Below are 17776 nucleotides of genomic sequence, written 5' to 3' on the forward strand. Positions count from 1 at the left end.
TCCCACACCCCCTCCCCAAGAAGAGCAGCAGAGCTCTGGTGCCAGAGAGCCATGGGGATGAGCCAAAGGTGCAGATCCCCAGGGCAGCCCCTGGGGACAGGCAGATTCCTGCCAGGACATGGTGTCCATGGGTGTCTCAGGGCTGAGAGCAGTGAGACCCAGCCCAGGCCACCATATAGAATGCCACCATCACTCAGAAGAACTCCATGAAGCTGGCTTTGCCCAAGGTCACCCTCAATCCCCACCTTAGGCACAACTTGAGCTGGAGAAAGTTCAGGTTTTGCTTTTGTAAATGGTGTCATTGCTTCCCTGGGCACGGTGCAGTGAGGTGATGCAGAAAATGTTGTTGAACTTGTTGCTCACTAGTGGCTGTCTCAGCCCACCTTTCCCTTGTCCTGGGGACCCAGAAGCAGAGTTCCTAAAAGTGCTTTTGAGGTGGTTATTGCTGTTGAGTAGCATGAAAGAAAAGTCCCACCACAGCCCCAGCCCCTCTGAAGGGCACAGCAGCTCCTGGGGGGCAGAGAGAGCTCAGAGCCCCAGATGGGTGACCATGCATGGCAAAAGGAGCAGGAGGCACCCTGCTGGAGTGGCAATTTTTATCATATATTTTCACCAAAACAGTACGGTCTAAATTTGAAATGTTATCTGAAGTGATTACAAAGTGGTGAACACGTGCTAGAGGTATTTTTGCATTAGATTCCTGCCAGAATCCTCAGAAGTGCATAAAGATAATACATATCCCTATAACAAAACAGGATTTTCATACATGTCTTTCCAAATTGCCTCAGCAGATTACCTTGGAGAGATACAACTTGCTGAGTCACAAATTGTTACAGTCCCTGCAAGAGTTAAGAATCTTCTATTCTTAACTATTCTTTTATTTTATCAACAGTACCACCAGAGAGAGCTCCTACTCTGTTCCTGGATGGATCTGCTGGCTCACACAAAGCAGGGGTAGCTTGGCATGATTCCTCTGCCCAGCAGGGCCAGGTCTGGCACTCAGGTTGGATCCAGCAGCACCTTGGCTCCTCTCTGAGAAGGAGTTCAGAAAGTAAGGGGGTGCAAGCTGTGTCTCCCTGGGTGCCCTCCCCAGGTCATGACAAGTGCCCACCAAGACCTTTCCCATGGGGCTGCTCCCAGCCAGGCAGCCCCAGCCTGTGCCATGGCCCGGGTGAGTCCCCTGCAGGGGCAGACACTAACATTTTCCAGGTTTCACTTTGCAGCTTCACTCTGAATACCTTCCAGCAGCACATTTCTTGAAAGAACCGCTGCGAGAGAGATAAAAAGCTGTGACACCCTCAGGTTTTAAAGCAGAGGTGAATACTGTTTCGTCTTTACTTTGGTGTTTACTTCGGTGCCTGGAAATGTCTCGAAATGCTGTTCCCTTTCCCAGATTTTACGTCTCAGCTACACCCCAAGGATTGTGGCCCTAACCCTCACATGGAACCCTACCCACAGCACCACCAACAATCAGGCTACGGGTTTGCATTTTGACAAAAACCTCGAATTTACCAGCCCTCAGTGGCCACTCTCCACTTTTGCTCAAAAGGGGCTCCCAAAAGTCCGAACGATCGGGACTGGCAAACAAATGCAAAGAGTGACCACTGAAAACTTTTGCTGGCCCTGACCCTCACATGGAACCCTACCCACAGCATGACCAACAATCGGCCTATGGGTTTGGATCAGGATCATAGCACAGTCACACTCCAGGACCTAGCCACAGGTCAAGTGTGCAACAGGAATCAAATCCCACACCCCTGCTGGCAAAGGAGTGCAGTTTTAAAGGGAAATGAAATATAGTGTCATGGAAAAATGTTGACTGGATCCTCTGGATCCCTTCTGATCCTCCCTACCCCCAAGGAACTTCATTGCTGCCCAGGAAGGGATCTGCAGCATTTTCGTAGTTCTCGTTATCCCCAGGACTTTCTTACTGCCCCAGAAGCCTGGAGCTGGTTCCTTTTCCTGTGTCTTTTTCCCAGGGCACAAGGAGGAGTAGGGACACACAGCTGTAGGGGCTTTCTTGAAGATGTTAAGGGAAAAGGATGTTGAGGATTGGAGAGAACAGGGTTGTGGGGCTGCAGAGAAAAAGCATCCACCAGTGCTAGAGAGAAGAACAGAGTTTATTGACCCCAGCTCTGGGTTTTGAACCTCTGTGACTTAAAATGAGAGAGAAGATGATGTCTACTGCCCAAGCCAGGGACTGGACACTTCTGCCACTGCTCAGTTCTGGGCAATCACCTGGAAGGAGAATAAAGGCCAGGGTTGAGCTGAGCAGGAACAAAGCTGGTGCACTGGAGCAATGGTAGCACCAGGTCCCAGCCCCACTGTTTCCTTACTTTGTTTATCCAGGAGATGTAGGCAGAGACACGAGTGAAGACGGTGGGTTTGTTCCTGACATTGCAGCCCTGACTGGACACGAAGCTGGTGACACCATGGACCTGGTACTGCCCGTTCACTGCGCAGTGGAGGGGACCACCCGAATCACCCTGTGGGACCGAGGAACCCAGGTGAGATGGGAGGAATGGAGATGTCAGGGGGATGCTGGGGAAAGCAGGATGCTGTGGCCAAACCTGGCAGCCGGAGCGTACGCCATCACCGCCAGCACAGATCATGGTGTTCTTGACGGTGGAGCCCCAGTAGGAAGGGCTGGAACAGATCTGGTAGTCCACCACGGGCAGGTAGGCCTGCAGCAGGGTGCTGGAGAGCTGCCCGTTGGCTGCACATAACCAAGCACCAGTTAATGCCATGCAGGCAAAGCCCTGTGAGACCCATGGCCAGAAACACAGCAAGATCCCTACCCAAGCACAGCTGGAAGCTGCTTGAGTGTCCCCCCAAACCAAACCAACTTTGGGCATCTCCATATCCAGAGCAAAGCCCTGTCTGGTGCCCCCTGGAATCTCCAAGGCCTTAAAAATATCACCCAGCTCCCCCTCTTCCTGTTTCCCAGTGATTCAGGGCACTCACTGCGGGTCAGACCCCAGCCTGAGATGTAGCAGGCGTAGTTGTTGGGCAGGATGGTTCCCTCCCGGGGCAGTGCTGCCAGCTTCACAGAGCTGTTCAGGTTGGCATTGCCAGACAGGCGGAGCAGGGCAATGTCATAGCTGGCAAGAGGAGGGAGATATTTCAAGGATGCCCCATTCCCAGAGGGTTGCATTCCCCCCCAAACACCTCTCCCCACGTGCCTTACCCCGCAGCAGGGTTGTTGCTGTTCCAGTTGGGATGGATGATGATCTTGCTCACACCAAAGATCTGCTCGCTGCCGTCATTGGCATTGAGGTTGTGTTCGCCAGCCACGACACGAAAGTTCATTTGACTGCCACAAAGGTGAAAAAAGACAAGATCAGGTCACTGATTATTATTATTTTAACTGTGGGCCAGTCTGTAAAGGATCAGAGCAAGAGGCTGCTCCCAGAGATGGTCCAGTGAGGCCTTAATGGAGGAACAGCAAAGACCTTCAAGGGCTGTTGCTCTCTGAGCTGGGGGAGCCAAAATTTCTCCTTGGGCAATGTTTTTGGTGGAAAATGGCTTTTCTACAAGAGGAAGGTGGGATCCCTGTGCCTGCTCACCGATCCACGCAGTGGGCTGCTGTCATCACCCAGTTCCTCTGAATGAGGGTCCCTCCGCAGGTGTGATACCAACCACCACTCGAGGAGTACTGGAGGGAGATCTGGGGAGAGGGGAATGTCAGTCAGGGGGGTCTCACGGTCCAAGGGAACCCCACAGGATTCATCAGCTGACTGCAGGAAGGACCCACCTGATAGGGCCAGGCGTGGGAGCGTGCCTCAGTCCCACCGACCACCCGTTGCATCCCATCGAGATCCTGCTTGGAGCAGTGCCCTGTAGGAAGGGATGGGGGGGAGCAAGTCACAACCTGGGGGTTGTCACCAGGTAGGAAGGCTGAAGGCTGCCCACGGAGGACGCACCGCAGAGGGCAAGGGCGGCGAGGAGCAGGAGCTGCAGCACCATCCTGGACCACGGCAACGTTGTCTGCAGCAGGGGCTGCACTGCTGGTGGCTTTAAAGGGGATGGAGAAGGAGGAATGGGAAGAAAAGCAGGTGCCACGGCCATGCTGAGTAGCCTTGGTTCCTCTTCCAAAACACACATGGGCCTGAAGGTCAGGTCTAAAACCCCCAGGTGCACCTACATCTCTTTCAGTTTTGGATGCTCAGCCCAAAGCCCCAGGGAATGATTCCAGGTCCTCTTGAACCTTCCTCTTCTGCACATCTTGGGCAACCTTGTCATGAGTTTCCGCTGGTCTCAAGCCCTGAGGATGCCCCAGCCATAGCTCTTGCATCACATTTATCCCTGGGATGTGTCCAAGAGCCTTGTCCAACACATAAACAGTTGCTGATTCAGCCTTGGGATGGGGAAACTGAATCAATGGCAGAGCAAGACCTTCACTCCCTCCAAAAACACCCAGCCTTGGGTGGCTCCCAAGTATGGACAGGACAGGACCCACATGGGGCATTCTGAGGTTAAATGAAACACCAACATGGATTGTAATAAAAATCTGATCTGTGGCCAAAAGGGTTTTATTTTTCCCTCTTCTGATAAGAAATTGAGGCTGTTTTGTGGGGTGGGGACAGACCTGCAGCAACCAGGTTACCACTCCACTTATGGAGCAGTTGCTGGAAAACAAACAAACAAAAAAAAAACCCAAAAACCACCTGCTGCATTTCTGCTCTTATCTCCAAGAAAAACACGAGATTTTCTGAGTCAAATTATCTCCAACTAATCACTTGTGTTTTATCAGTGCAGAAAGAACACAGTGAAGGACAGCAGCAAAACCTCCACTCCACCACAGGGTCGCCCCAACCCGAACTTGAACCACCTCAAATTTGACACCTCATTGAAAATGTGGCTTTAGGTCTGGTTTTGGGCTGCAAAAGGGAATTTCCAGGGCAAGAGGCAGGGAAATTCAAATAGAGGAGGGGTGGGAGCCCAGAGGAAGTCAGAGACAGGATGTTCATAAAATAAATCATCTCTTTATTTTAGGTCATGTATCCAAAGACAGGTTCTCCTAAACCCCACATCACTTCCAGTAGGGTTTTTCCCCTCACTATAAATGAAATGGTAATGAAAGTAGCAGCTACAGTAGTTGGACTGGAAGAAAACCAGGAGAGAGAAGAGATCTCACACCTGGGCTCTGGCAAGAGCCTCCCTGGAAGGACATCACAGTACATTTGAGCTGTGAAGTTCTGCAAGAACCTTACTCCAGCTCAGCATGAGCAGAATCACACCAAGGAATCATCATCACAAATAATTAAAAAAAGAAAAAACAAAAAAATCAAAACAACATAAAAATAAATCATCTAACTTCCCTCCCAAATCAAGCCTGATGGCCAAGGCAGACAGCCCGAGTTCTCCCACCCCAGTGCTGCCCTGTGTTGGAGGGCTGGACCCCAGCAGCGCTGCAGGGGATTCTCTGACCCACACAGGGCCACAGCAAACCATGCTCCACCCTCCCAGGGGATGAGGCATCCTCAGAGGCCACCATCCTCTGTGCTTAAAGGAGTTTCCCATCCAGCTTTCCCAAGCAGGGCAGCAGGGGCTTGTGTTAAACTTCCTGACATGAACTGAAGAGTCTCTGGTTGGAGGCTGGGGGGAGATGCTGAGCAGCAGCTGGGTACCAAAGAGCATCCTCAGGCAACCCAGTGACTGATGGGTCTTCAGCTCTGCTGGCTGAGCTCATCTCTGTGGGCTTCCCCCCTCCAAAGGCACAGGACTGACTTCAAGGCAACTGTGAAATGCAGCATATTTAAGGCTTTCAGTTCCTAAATAAGAAAAAAAAAAAAAAAAAGGAAGTTTTTTGGATTCCGGTTTCCTGAGCTCAACCAGGGGTGGCTGGAGGCTCGGACCACTCCTCTTCTTCCCATCTAGATGAAGGACCAGAGCTGGTGGGGGTCTGCCAGGTTGCAGGGAACCAGTGCTGGGTGCTTCCCTCGTGCAGTCAAGCACATCCCTGAGGCCAGGTTTTTAATCAGCCGATCCTGCCAGAAGATAAAGATGGCATCAGCTCAGTGATGCCAGTGGGATGAAGAAAGAATGTGACCAAAGGGAAGGGCAGATGCCACCATCCCTTGGGTGATTCCCAGGATGGAGCTGTAGCTCCTCACCTGTGCCAGGTCCCACTCCTCACTGGCTGGCACCCGCCCGGGTTTGCCCCGGTACTGGCAGTCCCCAAGCTCGGCTGAGCCTGAACCCGCCCGCAGGCAGAGCTCCTTCCCAATGTTGTGCCGCAGCTCCTGCTGGCTTGTGTACTCAAAATACTGGGGGTGAGACCAGAGAGGGGACATTATGCGGCTGCACCTCGAGAAAGTCACCTCTAGGGGACAAGAAAGGGATCCGCAGGAGGGGAAACAGGGGGGTTGAGGGGTGCCCACCTGGTTACCCCCCATGCCATGGCAGGGGTACATGATGAGTGGTTTCCCACCCTGGTTGTTTTCCCCGACGTCCAGGCAGCTCTTGGTGCCCTCGTTTTTTATCTGCAGGGGCAGGACAAAGGGGCAGGGGGGTGAGGTCCCAGGGTACAGACCTGCCTTGGCTTTGGGCTTTGAAGGACAGTTAATTATCACTGTGCAAACACCGTCCCAGTACCGGGTGCTATGTACAGGTTCCTTGTCCCTCCTAGGGCATGAGGAACTCCCTCACCAACACCTGTGTCCCACTGAGTCAGAGGTGAGAGCCGCCCAGAATGAGGCTTCAGGAAACAAAATGAATTAAAATCTGGAGGGGGCCCAACACCCAGCCCTCACCCCATCCTGCAGCTGTTTTCACATCACCCTGGCAGAGGAGGGATGGACCCAGAGCCCAACACCCCCTTGGAGAAAAGGAACTTTTGTGGCCACTCCATCAGGGTGGACAGAGCCAGCATCCTGCCCGTAAGACCCCAGACCCCAGATGAGGCCCACCCTGTGCCTGCCAATGCTGGCCTGGTGCTGGCTGAGGCTTTGTTTCACCCAATTTAACCCAGTGCTACATCCTCACGGGTCCCCCACCCTACAACCCGCCCCAAACCAGCTCTGCCAGATTCCAGCTCTTTCACTGTCAGCCAGAGCCCACGTCAGCCCTGCCAGCCGGTGACAGACGTGGTGACAGATGCAGCTGCACCAAACCCCTCCAGCACACGTGTTCAGGCTGGTGTAAATGCACCCCCCCAGGCCCAGCCACCTGGGGACCTCATTGGCGTGGCTATTTCTAGCCAAGGGCTAAGCCCAGAAGGATGCTCCAGGCACCCCTGTACTTACAGCTCCGTAAAAAGTTGGAGTCAGGTCAGGGACAAACATCTCCGGGTAGATGGTCTGGAGGTACCAAGTGAAGTTCTTGCAGTGGAGCTGCTCCCTCAGCTTGCGTCGCTCTGTAATGTCACCATACGTCTTCTATCAACGAAGTCACGTGAGAAAATTAAACTGACCTCCAAAGACAGCAAGGAAAAGACAAAAAACACCCTCCCAAGCCAGGGCTCAGAGCTGATGGATTTTCTCAGCTTTGTCAATCACCCATCGTGCCATGCCTAGGATGAAGACTGGTGATGGGGTCTTGCAAGACACCCCCAGTCCCCAGCAGGGACCCTCAGGCTCTGGCACTCCTGGAGGGTTGTGACATTTTGGCATCACAGCAAAACGTTTTGGTGGTGGGAAAATGAATTAAAATTTTGTAAAGATTGATGCTTTTCAGCTAGAAAACATTATGGCCAAATAAAAAATAAATAAATTATAAAAAAAAAAAAAAAAGTTTTGCCTACTTCTTTCCACCTGCATTTGCTTTCCCAGCTCCAGGCTGAGCCCACCTCCTCCTCCTGCTCACACCTGAGTTCCCCAGCAGGATCAGCACCCCCAGGAGAACCAGAAGCCCATCAGTGTGACTGGTACCTCTCTAGCTATCTGAGCAGCTTGCTGGTTCCTCCGGTAGAAGATCTCCTTGTAGTCATCCATCCAGACCTCAGCCAGGCGGACCTGGTTCCTGGAGATGACCTGGGTGCCCTTGGGGAAGGTGTGGGGGCTCTTAGAGCGGAAGACATGACCCACAACGGAGCACGGGATGATCTCAACTTGACCCCCACACTGCCAGACCTACGAGGAGGCAACACCTGAGACATGGAGGTCCAATTCCCCCCCATGTCCCCCAATACTGAGCATCCCTGAAGATGCTCTTTGAAGATGGCACTAACCCATCCTTACCCTGAAGGACATTTCTACGTTCTCACCCCCCCAGATCTCCATCTGATCGTCGTACGAGCCAATGTGCTCAAAGTAGGACCTCGAGATGGCAAAGAGGCCACCGGCAAAGGTCGGGGACCTACAGGGGAGGAGAAGGGGGGCAAAATAGGGTTAAAATGAAAACCAAAAAGCAAAAACCTGAGCTTTGGGGACATCAGGGCCCACATGGTGGGTGTGAGCACTTTGTAGCCGTGTTCCCCCAACACCCCTGCCCCATCCAGCTGTTCCCCAGATGTGGTGGCCTTGACAGAGTAGCTGGACCAGGCTGCCAGGAGAGGATGGAGGTGGTGGTGGCAGCGTGACACCGAGGGGCCTCACTGCTGGTGTTCGACTCAGAGCTAACAGGGGATATTGTTACTGAAAACCTGTCAAGAAAAGAAGCTGCAGGGGGGCGGGGTCAGCAGACAACACCCCGTCACTCCTCCGGAATCTCTAATCTTTCCCATCTGATCTTTACTAGAGGCTGAGACAGAAGCTTGTTTTTATTCAGGAAAAAAAAAAAAAAAAAAAAAAAAAAAGGATCGTCTGGCCTGACCTGCTGCATTCCTGCCAAGCAGAGATGAGATGGCAATGGGACCCAAGCTGCCAGCTTGTGTTAAAAAGGGACCTTTACTGGGCCAGGGATGTCTCCTGGGTGACCTCTGCACAAAGCCAGCCAGGGGATGGGATGCAGACAGGATAGGAAGGGTGTCTGGTATCTCCCAGTGGGAGCAGCCAGCTTACTGTGGGGCACCAACAGAGAGGTGCAGGGGGAAAAAAACGTTCAGGGTTTCTCTGCATGCAAAATAAGGGGTGAAAATAGGGTTTTAGGCACAGTCGGACTCCCACAAGTGACATCTTGATGATGTGCCAGCACAGGTGCCCACCCTGTGCCCAGGCAGCCAGGTATTCAAGAGCAAGAAGATACAAAACACTGAATTAACCCTTAGTAAAATACTTTGCAGGAGCAGAGATGGCTAGAGCCAATTCAAAGGTGTTTTTGCAAAAGGTTCATGCCCTCCAAAGTCCAGGGGAGGTTACTCCTCTGCCACCCCTTTGCCTCTGACCATGCCTGAAGTTTCCCCCAGACACGACCCACTTGAGATACCTGAAATCCCATGGGGGAAGCTCTGCTGGGAATGAATGGCATCACCTGTCTGGAGGAACCAAAACCATCAAGGAATACACCAATTTTTTGGGAAAAGGAGCAAAAACAACTGGAGGAAGGGGCAGTTTCCTGGCACAGAGTACCCAGCTCTTTGCCACCCCTGGCCATCCCACCCTAAGCATGCTCAGTGGTTCTCTTTGCAGTCTTTTGGTCCAAACCCAAACATTCCCAGTGCTCATCCAGCCTCTCCTATCATCACACCAGCTCCCAAATGGATAAAAATTCTGATTTGTGATGCCATACTTGATGGGGAAGGTCTCATCCTTCCTCTGTTGCTTCTGCCAGAGTGGGATGGTCTCCCAACCAAAAGTCAGGCTCCAGTCAAAGTTGCCCCTGCTGTGCTGTTTGCCATTCTGGACAGGCTTGGAGAATTCAAAGGTATTGAGATCGATGGTGGCGATGTCAGGGCTCACAACAGCCGTGGGCTCTTCGGCGATGCGGGATAAGAGGGGCTCCAGCCAGCCGTGGAAACACTCGCCTGGGAGACAGGAAAGGGTTGGCCATTAAATGGAGAACCCCACCAGGGAAGCCAGGAAAGGGGCAAGTACTCACAGTGGGCATCAAGGAAGGTCAGGACCTCCCCGCTGGCCACGCTGGCCCCCAGCAGCCGTGCTGTGATCAGCCCTTTCCGCTCCTCCTGCCTCACGACTCGCACGATCTGGAGCTGCTCCACGTAGTGATCCAGATTGTCCTTCAGGTACTCTGGGGGAAAGCAGAGAGCAACCAGCTCTGCTGGAGTGAGGAGAGGCCGGTGCCTGCATACCCCCCAGCCCACCCTATGGCCCCCACTCCATCCCTGCCCCTCCAGGAGCTGCTGCCCAGACCCTGCCCCTGGGGTGGGATCCACAGACACACGGAGCCTCCCAACCCCAAACCTCCAAGAGCTTGTGGCTAAAGAAAGTGGAGATGGCAAAGAAGCCAACTACCTGGCCCTGCCAATTCCCCAAAGAGGGAGCAGACAAACATCTCAGAGAGAAAATCTCAGGCCCTGAGGCTAAAGTGTCCCCAGGACCGAATCGACGAGCTGTCACCAAGGAAAGGGACAGTGGACAAGGTGTCACCCTGGGAAATTGTCACTTCTCTCCTGCCTTGGTATGTACAGCCAAAGCAAGTGCTGGAAAAGGCCAAGCGAGAGCTGGGGTGTCTGGAGATCCATCCTGGGAAGGGAGCAGCCGCTCCGTGTCCCCATCACAGCAGGAGCCGAGCGCCCAGCGACAGAGCCCTCGCACCGCCCCGAGGCTTCTGCTCCTGGCGAGGGAAGGCAGCGTTTCTCTGCGGGGCTGGGGCAAAGTCCGCTCCTCTCTAGCGCCCCAAGGCTGAACCCAGCGCTCCTTGGCTCTGGGCGGAGCTGATGAGGGCAACAGCCTCAGGCGCCCTGCGGAAGGAGCGCTCGGCTTTTCCCCAGGGCTGCGGTGACAGCAGCGCCGGAGAAGGGAAAATCTCCGAGGATGCTCCCGGCCTGAGGCGAGACACTGGGAAGAGCTGTGGGGAGATCCCGGGCTGCTCCGGGTGCCGGAGCCGCTTCTCCTGCCAGAGGCTCAGAACCACTGCTCCGGGGAATGAACTGGGGGCTCCCCGCAGACCCCCCCTGCCCGCGCAGCCCCTCCTCCCAACCCACCATCTGTGCTGGCATCGTCCACAAGGATGATCTCCTTCAGCAGCAGGGCCGGGGAGCTGTGCAGGACGCTCCACACCGTCCGCAGCAGCGTCGACCAAGCTTCGTTATGGAAGACGATGACGACGCTGGTGGTGGGCAGGGGGGGGCACCGCTTGAATTTCTGGTCGATGCACCTCCGAGAGAGAAAAGCAGCGCCCTAAGCAAGGCAGGGATGGGGGGGCAGGGGCAGTAGAGGAACAAAGTCCCCCTCGTCGCCCCCAAACCTCGCAGCAGGACAGCAGCTCTCGGCTCATCGCCGCTTCGAATTGCTTTCTACTTCTTCCCCCCCCGCCGCCGGCCCAGTGAATCACATTCCTGTGGCCCGCCCGGCCCCGGTGTCACCCCCATTGTCATCGCTACACCTGCTAAGCACGGATAATCACCTGCCAGCACGGGGGAGGCCCCTTTCCAGGCCAGGGATGCGTTTCTAACTCCCAACCAAGATTTTTTCACCACAAATCCCCCCAAAGCCTTCCCCAGCCCTCCCCCACGAGCAGGCAGGGGGCTTTAATCCTGGGGGATGGCGAGGAAGTCTCTAAAGTTCATGTGGTTTCCTTTGCCCCCACCTCAGCAGGGTCTGAGGCTGTTCCACTTGGCTGAGGAAAGAAAAAGTATGATTGCTAGGGCTGGCTGGAATAAAAGCAGGAGGGGAAGGAAAGGAGAGGGAGATGCTGGAGCCACCCACCATGAGCCATCACTGCCTTTGACCATTGCCAGTAAAACCCAACCCTAAGAGGACAAAAGTTATAATAAATATATGTATATTTTCAGCCTTCCCTCAGCTCCCTCCCCTACCAACACTCAGTGGCATCCCTCTATGCTTCTGTTTCCCCTTAAACTTGCCCCCCTCACTCTCCCTCCCCCCACAGCAATTGGACCCCAGGCTCTTACTCGGGTGGGCGGCTGTCGGGTCCCAGCGCTCGCTGCAGGGAGATGCGGTCGCTGGCAAAGGCGTTGAAGCAATGCTTCTCGTAACCTCGCTCCTTCTCCTTCATCTCTTCGGGCGTCCATTGATCCTTCTTGAAGGCTTTACCGTCGGCTCCAGGGCTGGCAGGGTCTTGGGGGGGTCTCTCCATCAGTGGCTGAAGCTCGGCTGCCGTGTAGACGCCGGGCAGGCAGGAGCGAGCGTCGGGCAGAGGTTCCTCCTGCTGAACCGGAGGTCGGATCTGCAGCTTTGGCATTGAGTCTCGGATGTTGTTGACTGCCCCCAGCATCAGGTCGAGGACTTGGTCCTTCCCCTGGACTATGTTTTTCAACCATGGCTCCTCCCTTGGGTCCTTGCTCCCCATGTCCTTCTGCAGGATGAAGATGAAGAGGACGAAGACAGCGCCTGCTAAAGCCACCTTCAAGGGGCTGTAGCGTCTCCGCAAGAGCCTCATTTTTTTTTCCCTGGGGTTTTCCAGAGGGTCCTCCCTGTGGGAGTGGGTGTTTCAGGCACCTGGGGTCTCGGGTTGCTTCATGGTGATCCACTAACCTGGGCAGGAGAAGAAACACCCACAGGTTAACTCACTCACTGGATACACTTGGGGCACATCCCTCGAGATTCACAGAAAATTAATTAGATATTAATACCAAGTTAATTCGTAATACAGAGCCAGTGAGACACCATCAATCCTCTTCTCCCCCTATCCTCCCCCTTTTCCCCCCCAGCCCGGAAAACTGGAAGCATCAAGAAAAAGTGAGGTTGGAACGATGCAGCGAGATGTGCTCGATCCGGACACCACGAGCAGGGACCTCCCCAGCACTTTCTGCTGCGAGCGAGGCAGCTGCAGCAGCATCGCCCCCGCAGCCCGCCAGCGGCACAACCGAGCTGAAATCGAGCCGCGGAATCGGCCAAAAAACTTTTGGCCGCTGAGAAAGAGCCGGTCCCCGGGTGTTCTTCCTTGCCTGCAGCCTCACGGGGAAGGGAAAGAGCAAGACTCCGCAGCGCTTCGGTTCGACTGAACTGGAGTAGCAGTCTCGCTGCCCCGGAGCTCAGCCCCTACTGCAAAACCCCCGCCGGCACCCAGCGAAAGCTCCGCGACCGCCCGAGCTTTCCCACCGCCCGTGAACCTCCCGCTGCTGCTCTTTGTGAGCCGCTGCCGCCGGAGCATGGACAAGCTCGGCGGGAGCCATTCACCGGCATCTCCTCCTCCTCCTCCTCGGGGTCCTCCCGCCTTTATTTCGCTTTTCTTCTGCTTTTTATTGTCTCAGCAACGGTGCGGCCCCGGAGCCAAGCTGGCACCTGCCAGCAACTTCAAGGGCGAGGAAGCTTCGGCCGGCGAAGGAGGAGGGACCAGGCGCTCCCCGGGGTCACCTCTTGCAGCGAGGGGATCAAAGCCGGCGGCCGGACCACGGTCCACTGCCAAGGGCGTCCGTCCGCCAGTCGAAGCGAGACCACGATGCCCCAGCCCACAGAGGAGGGGGAGGAACGCAGAATTAAGCAAAAAATTAAATTCACCCGAGTTTCTACTCGTCTCTGAGCAAACACGCTCCCACCCCGCCTGTTCCCCATCCCGACGCTTTCGTTGCACAGCACAAGACACTGCTCTGCAAGGAGGCGAGCAGCAAAGGGCAAAACGTTTTGGGGAGGAAAACCTCATTTCCACTATCTCCGCATCTCTCTGAGAGTCTCCCTCCTGCCGCGATGCTGTAAATACGTTAATGAAGAGCGCTCGTTAGCGCGTTAATAAGCCCCAGAGAGGCACCAGGGTTAGTACCTAACAGGGCGGCTGCAGCTCCCGAGAAGGCTCCGGTCCCTAACCCCCTACCCAACCCCTGCCCCCCCAAAATAAATAGCAAAATGAAAGCACCAAGCTGCCCCGCGAAGCTGCTGGGTGGGTTTTACAATAAGCTGTGGCGTGACGTCCCGGTGCTCTCCAACAACAGCCATAAAAACACGCGAGGTCAATGCTGCCCTGCCCTTCCCCAAAATCCCCCCCTGGGATGGGGCTCTCCCGGCTCCCAGGAAAACCAACACCCGATTCAGCCGCTGGAGCCCCTCAGCTTTGGAAGAGAAAAAAGGGGGGTTGGTGGGAATTTGGTGGTGTGAGAGGGAGGAATCACGGGAGAGGTGAAGCTGCCCCGAAAAGGAGAAAATAAAAGCAAATCAAGGCCGTCTCGGCGCCGTGAGCAAACAGGGCGGCTGCGACAGATGCGGTCGCGCAGTCCACGTGGCAGCGAGCTGGTGGCCACATTGGCGACGTCGGGAGCGGTCGGGATTGCAGGAAGCCGACAGCAGGGAGTGATCCTACATGCCCACACCCCGCTGCTGGACGGGAGGGGGAAAAGCCGGGTTCTTCACCCCAAACTGGTGGGTGCTGTTAATGACGTTCTGCTCCTGGTGCCCCAGCATAGCGGCACTGGCCGGGTGAAAGAAGGGGGGTGGGGGTGAGAAGGTGGGTGCTGCTCAGGGTGAGGGTGAGGGTCCCTGGGGGCTCCCCCGTCCAGCCGCTGGCCTTGCCCCGGCTAGGATGAGCCCTCGGGGTCCGGACACGCTCCCAGGTGCTTGGGGGCCGGGACCCCTTGAGACGGGCTGGGCAGCAGCTCTGCTACTCGGGGTGGGGGAGCTGGGGGATCCCGTGGGGGCAAGGCGGATCAGATCCGGGCTGGATCCTGGCCACCCCCGAGCATGGAGCCCCGCAGCCCTGGAGAACCGATGGGCTGCTCCGGACGGCTCAGTCTCGGGATCCGACACCTTTCCTCCGCGGCGGGACTCCGGCCCGCCACCCTCTGGGTCTCCCTCCCTCGGGGAGAGGCTCCGCACCGGTACCCTACCACCCGCACCTCCCCGGGAAAGGGGATCGGCACTGCGACCCCTCGGCTCCCCTTTCCCCGGCGGACTCGGTCCGTGAAACCCTCGGACCCCCGCAGGGGCGGGGGAGCTGCGTACCGGTCACCCCTTTCTGGGGAGTTCTGGACCGCTCTCCGCCCCAGCGCTCACGGGCACGCCCGGTGCTCCAGCTCTGCAGCCGGACCGGGACCAGAGGGACCGGAGCACCAGGACCTGACCCCCCCCTCCCCCCATGCTCCCCCCTCACCCGCTCCAGGGCAGCGCGGGCCGCAGGTGCCTCCCGGCGGGGTGGGGTTGGGGCCCTCAAGGGGCGGGGTTGTCGCGCGAGGGGTGTGGCCGCCGCTGCCACCTGCGGCCCCGGGTACAGGTGCGCGGGGCGGGGCCTCCAGGGTCCTAGCGCCCACCCGGGGCGATGGCGGCCGGGGCCGGGGCCTGCGGGGAGCACGGAGCCGTGGGGGATCCGGCAGTGAAGCCACCGGGTCTCTAGGGAACAGTGCCCGGGAGCGGGTTCGGCGCGGTTCCATCGCCCTTCTTGCCGCGGCACACGCCCCCTTTGCTGGGATTCTTTTTCTTCAGTAATTATTCCGCGGGTGCTGAGAAGGCTCCTGAGCTTCCCGGCGGGGGGGTAGCGGGTCCCTGCGGCTGGGAGTTCATTCACCGCCCGTTTTCCCTCCCAGGATGGCGTCAGCACTTCTGGTGTTTTGGGTGAATGCACCGGTGGCTGGAAGTAGACTGTCCCCTGGGAAACTGGATAATGATTCCCGTCCCTTTGGGACACCCGTTACCAGCCCGGACCTCCCCGCCGACAGCCCGACCGCATCATCTCGCTGCCCTGCACTGACGCCCCGAGTCCGGGATCTCCGGCGTGCAGCAAGGTGGCTCCTGTGCCCTGCGGAGGTTTTGGGAGATTTGAGCCGGAGCAGAGTCAGGATCAGTCTGGGTCTCTGGGCTGTCAGCTGGACTCTCAGCTGCCTCACCGGGCGGGAATAAGGCGGGCAGGGCTGCGGGGCTCGGCAGACCCAGCAACACCCGGCAGCCTCCACGTGAAAGTGCTCAGGAGTCGCTGGAGAAAGGCGGGGGGGAAACTGAGTCACAGAAAAGGCACCCGCCTCCCCCAGCGCGGCGCGGAGAGGAGCCACCACTCACCGGCCGTGAGGCCACCCTGGGCCTTCGTAATCGTCTGCTCTGCTCTTCGCAGCTCAGTTTCAAGTGTGTTTGTGTGCAGCGGCTGCCTGGAACTCGCTGCCGCTTTGTTTCCTGCCCCGCCGCCCTGCAGCGGTTTCGCTGTCGGCACAAACACTGAAGGGGAAATCCCCTACCCCAAAGTTGGTCGCTGCTGCTGCTGCTGAAGCTTTTTTTCAGCTGCGACTTTCAGCCTTGAAAAAGCTGAAGCTGACAATAATACTCCTGGGGTGCCCCAAACCCACAAAAATGCAGCACAAAAGCAGATTTGGGTAGAGACTGATCAGTTGCTGAGTTTCCTCATTCAGGAGCTTGGGAGAGGGCAAGGGAGAAGGGGCTGCCCAGGAGCTGGGGGCAGCACGGGGTTCCTGCAGTGTGCACATGCCTGTGCACACGCGTGTGCACCTGTGCACACACACAGCTTGGTGCATCACCCTGTGCACAAACACCCCCTGCTCCACTGTTGGACTCTTCTGGAGCAACATGTTCAGAGGAGCCAAAAGAAAGGGGAATCCTAGGGGGTGGAGTCTTAATCCCCTGAAGGGCAGAGTGATGAAATATTTCTATTTCCTGCGTTAAGAACAGTGCCTCCTGAAGGAGCAACTCTGACTCCTGTGGTTGTCCCCAGTCCCTTCATCATTCAGGGAACTGTTATCAGAAATAAGGGAATAAGGGTCATGTCCTTTCAAGGACTAGCAGGAACCTATCTGTGCCCTCAGCCAGGGTGGGGATGGCTAATGACTCTTACTTCATAACTGACCCTCTGGTTTTGTCTTACAGCAGTGGAAGAAAAATGTTTCTTGATCCCATTTCACTTGGACAGGAGGCTGAAGCTGGCAGCTGGAGCAGAGGGTCTCCATCTCCAGTAATTCCACAATGTTTCAAGGGGTCATTAGCAGAGCTGGAGCTGACAGTGAGATCTTGAGCTTGTGGTTTTGATAGGGGATTTTATGTTTCCTGTAGGATTTTTGTCACAGGCCTTTCTTGAAGTAACAGGCTGGTGGGAAAGGCTGAGGGTAATGGTGTCAAGAGGGGTTCTGGGGGGACTTCGAGGGGCGTGTGGAGGGGAGGAAGGGCATCTGCAAGGTGAAGGGGTTGGCAACTTTCTGGAAAATGGGGTAGGGGCTATGCAGGGGGCATCTGCGAGGGGGGGAGGTGGGACATAGGTGGGTGCAGGGAGGGCGTGAGGAAGGCATCTGTGCAATGCCTGTTGGGGGGGTTCCCAGCTGTCCCCCCCCATCTCCCCCTCCACATCTCAGGGTGAGCTGGATGAACCTCTGCTTTGTGCAATTCCATGTCCTCAATTACACTAAAGCCTTACCAAGGGAAAGATTTTTCTTTCTGAACCAGAAGAGTTGCACTGAGACAGGAAAACTGAGGAGGGTACTCAAAAGTCCCTCTCTGCCATGCTAGAACAAAGAAGTCGCAGCAAAATGCTAAATATGGAGCAGTTTTCTGGAGATGGATGCGAGGAGAGGATGCACTGAGCTTGTGCCACAGAAGGGGCTCTTCAGGGCTCTGGCTGCTCCAACACTCAGCAGCGAGGGATGGAAAGCTGCTGGGAAGGGCTGAATGGTGATGCATGCGGGGAGGGGGGGGGGGCAGCCTATCTGCCTGTCCCCCCGTGGGTGATTGCAGATTGGTTTTGAGCTCAATTACTCTTGAAAATGTTAAATTTGTTTAGGGTTTTTGGCGACAGAAACTTGAAGCCTTCGATCCCATCCGGGCAGAGCGGTGTTGGCCAGGACGTAAAATGCCCGCCGGGGGTGGGGGGGGGAGAAACATCCACCCACCCTGTC

The 17776-nt window shown here is 56.1% G+C and overlaps 2 protein-coding genes across 5 annotated transcripts; both read right to left on the reverse strand.

Moving 5' to 3' along the window:
• Nucleotides 1-2099: 2099 nt before the first annotated feature.
• On the reverse strand, nt 2100-4031 carry CELA1 (chymotrypsin like elastase 1). The gene is made up of 8 exons (XM_071729405.1): nt 3924-4031; nt 3755-3837; nt 3567-3667; nt 3188-3313; nt 2965-3101; nt 2571-2716; nt 2337-2486; nt 2100-2238 (listed from the first exon to the last, which is right to left on the reverse strand). Exons 1-8 carry the CDS (start codon nt 3964-3966, stop codon nt 2221-2223), a joined length of 804 nt encoding a protein of 267 aa, XP_071585506.1. The 5' UTR covers nt 3967-4031; the 3' UTR covers nt 2100-2220.
• Nucleotides 4032-4965: 934 nt separating this feature from the next.
• GALNT6 (polypeptide N-acetylgalactosaminyltransferase 6) lies at nt 4966-16044 on the reverse strand. 4 transcript variants are annotated; one of them, XM_071729398.1, is made up of 12 exons: nt 15942-16025; nt 15043-15684; nt 11915-12497; nt 10985-11157; nt 9919-10068; nt 9610-9844; nt 8181-8298; nt 7872-8072; nt 7248-7379; nt 6384-6485; nt 6117-6269; nt 4966-5990 (listed from the first exon to the last, which is right to left on the reverse strand). In XM_071729398.1, exons 3-12 carry the CDS (start codon nt 12400-12402, stop codon nt 5877-5879), a joined length of 1866 nt encoding a protein of 621 aa, XP_071585499.1. In that variant the 5' UTR covers nt 12403-12497; nt 15043-15684; nt 15942-16025; the 3' UTR covers nt 4966-5876. The 4 variants fall into 4 exon arrangements, with proteins under 4 accessions (XP_071585499.1, XP_071585498.1, XP_071585501.1 ...); XM_071729397.1 differs by having other exon boundaries at nt 15043-16044; XM_071729400.1 differs by lacking the exon at nt 15043-15684 and having other exon boundaries at nt 15942-16039.
• Between the last annotated feature and the right edge of the window lie 1732 nt (nt 16045-17776).

This window comes from Heliangelus exortis, chromosome 31, assembly GCF_036169615.1.
Source record: "Heliangelus exortis chromosome 31, bHelExo1.hap1, whole genome shotgun sequence".
NCBI classification, from domain to species: Eukaryota; Metazoa; Chordata; class Aves; order Apodiformes; family Trochilidae; genus Heliangelus; species Heliangelus exortis.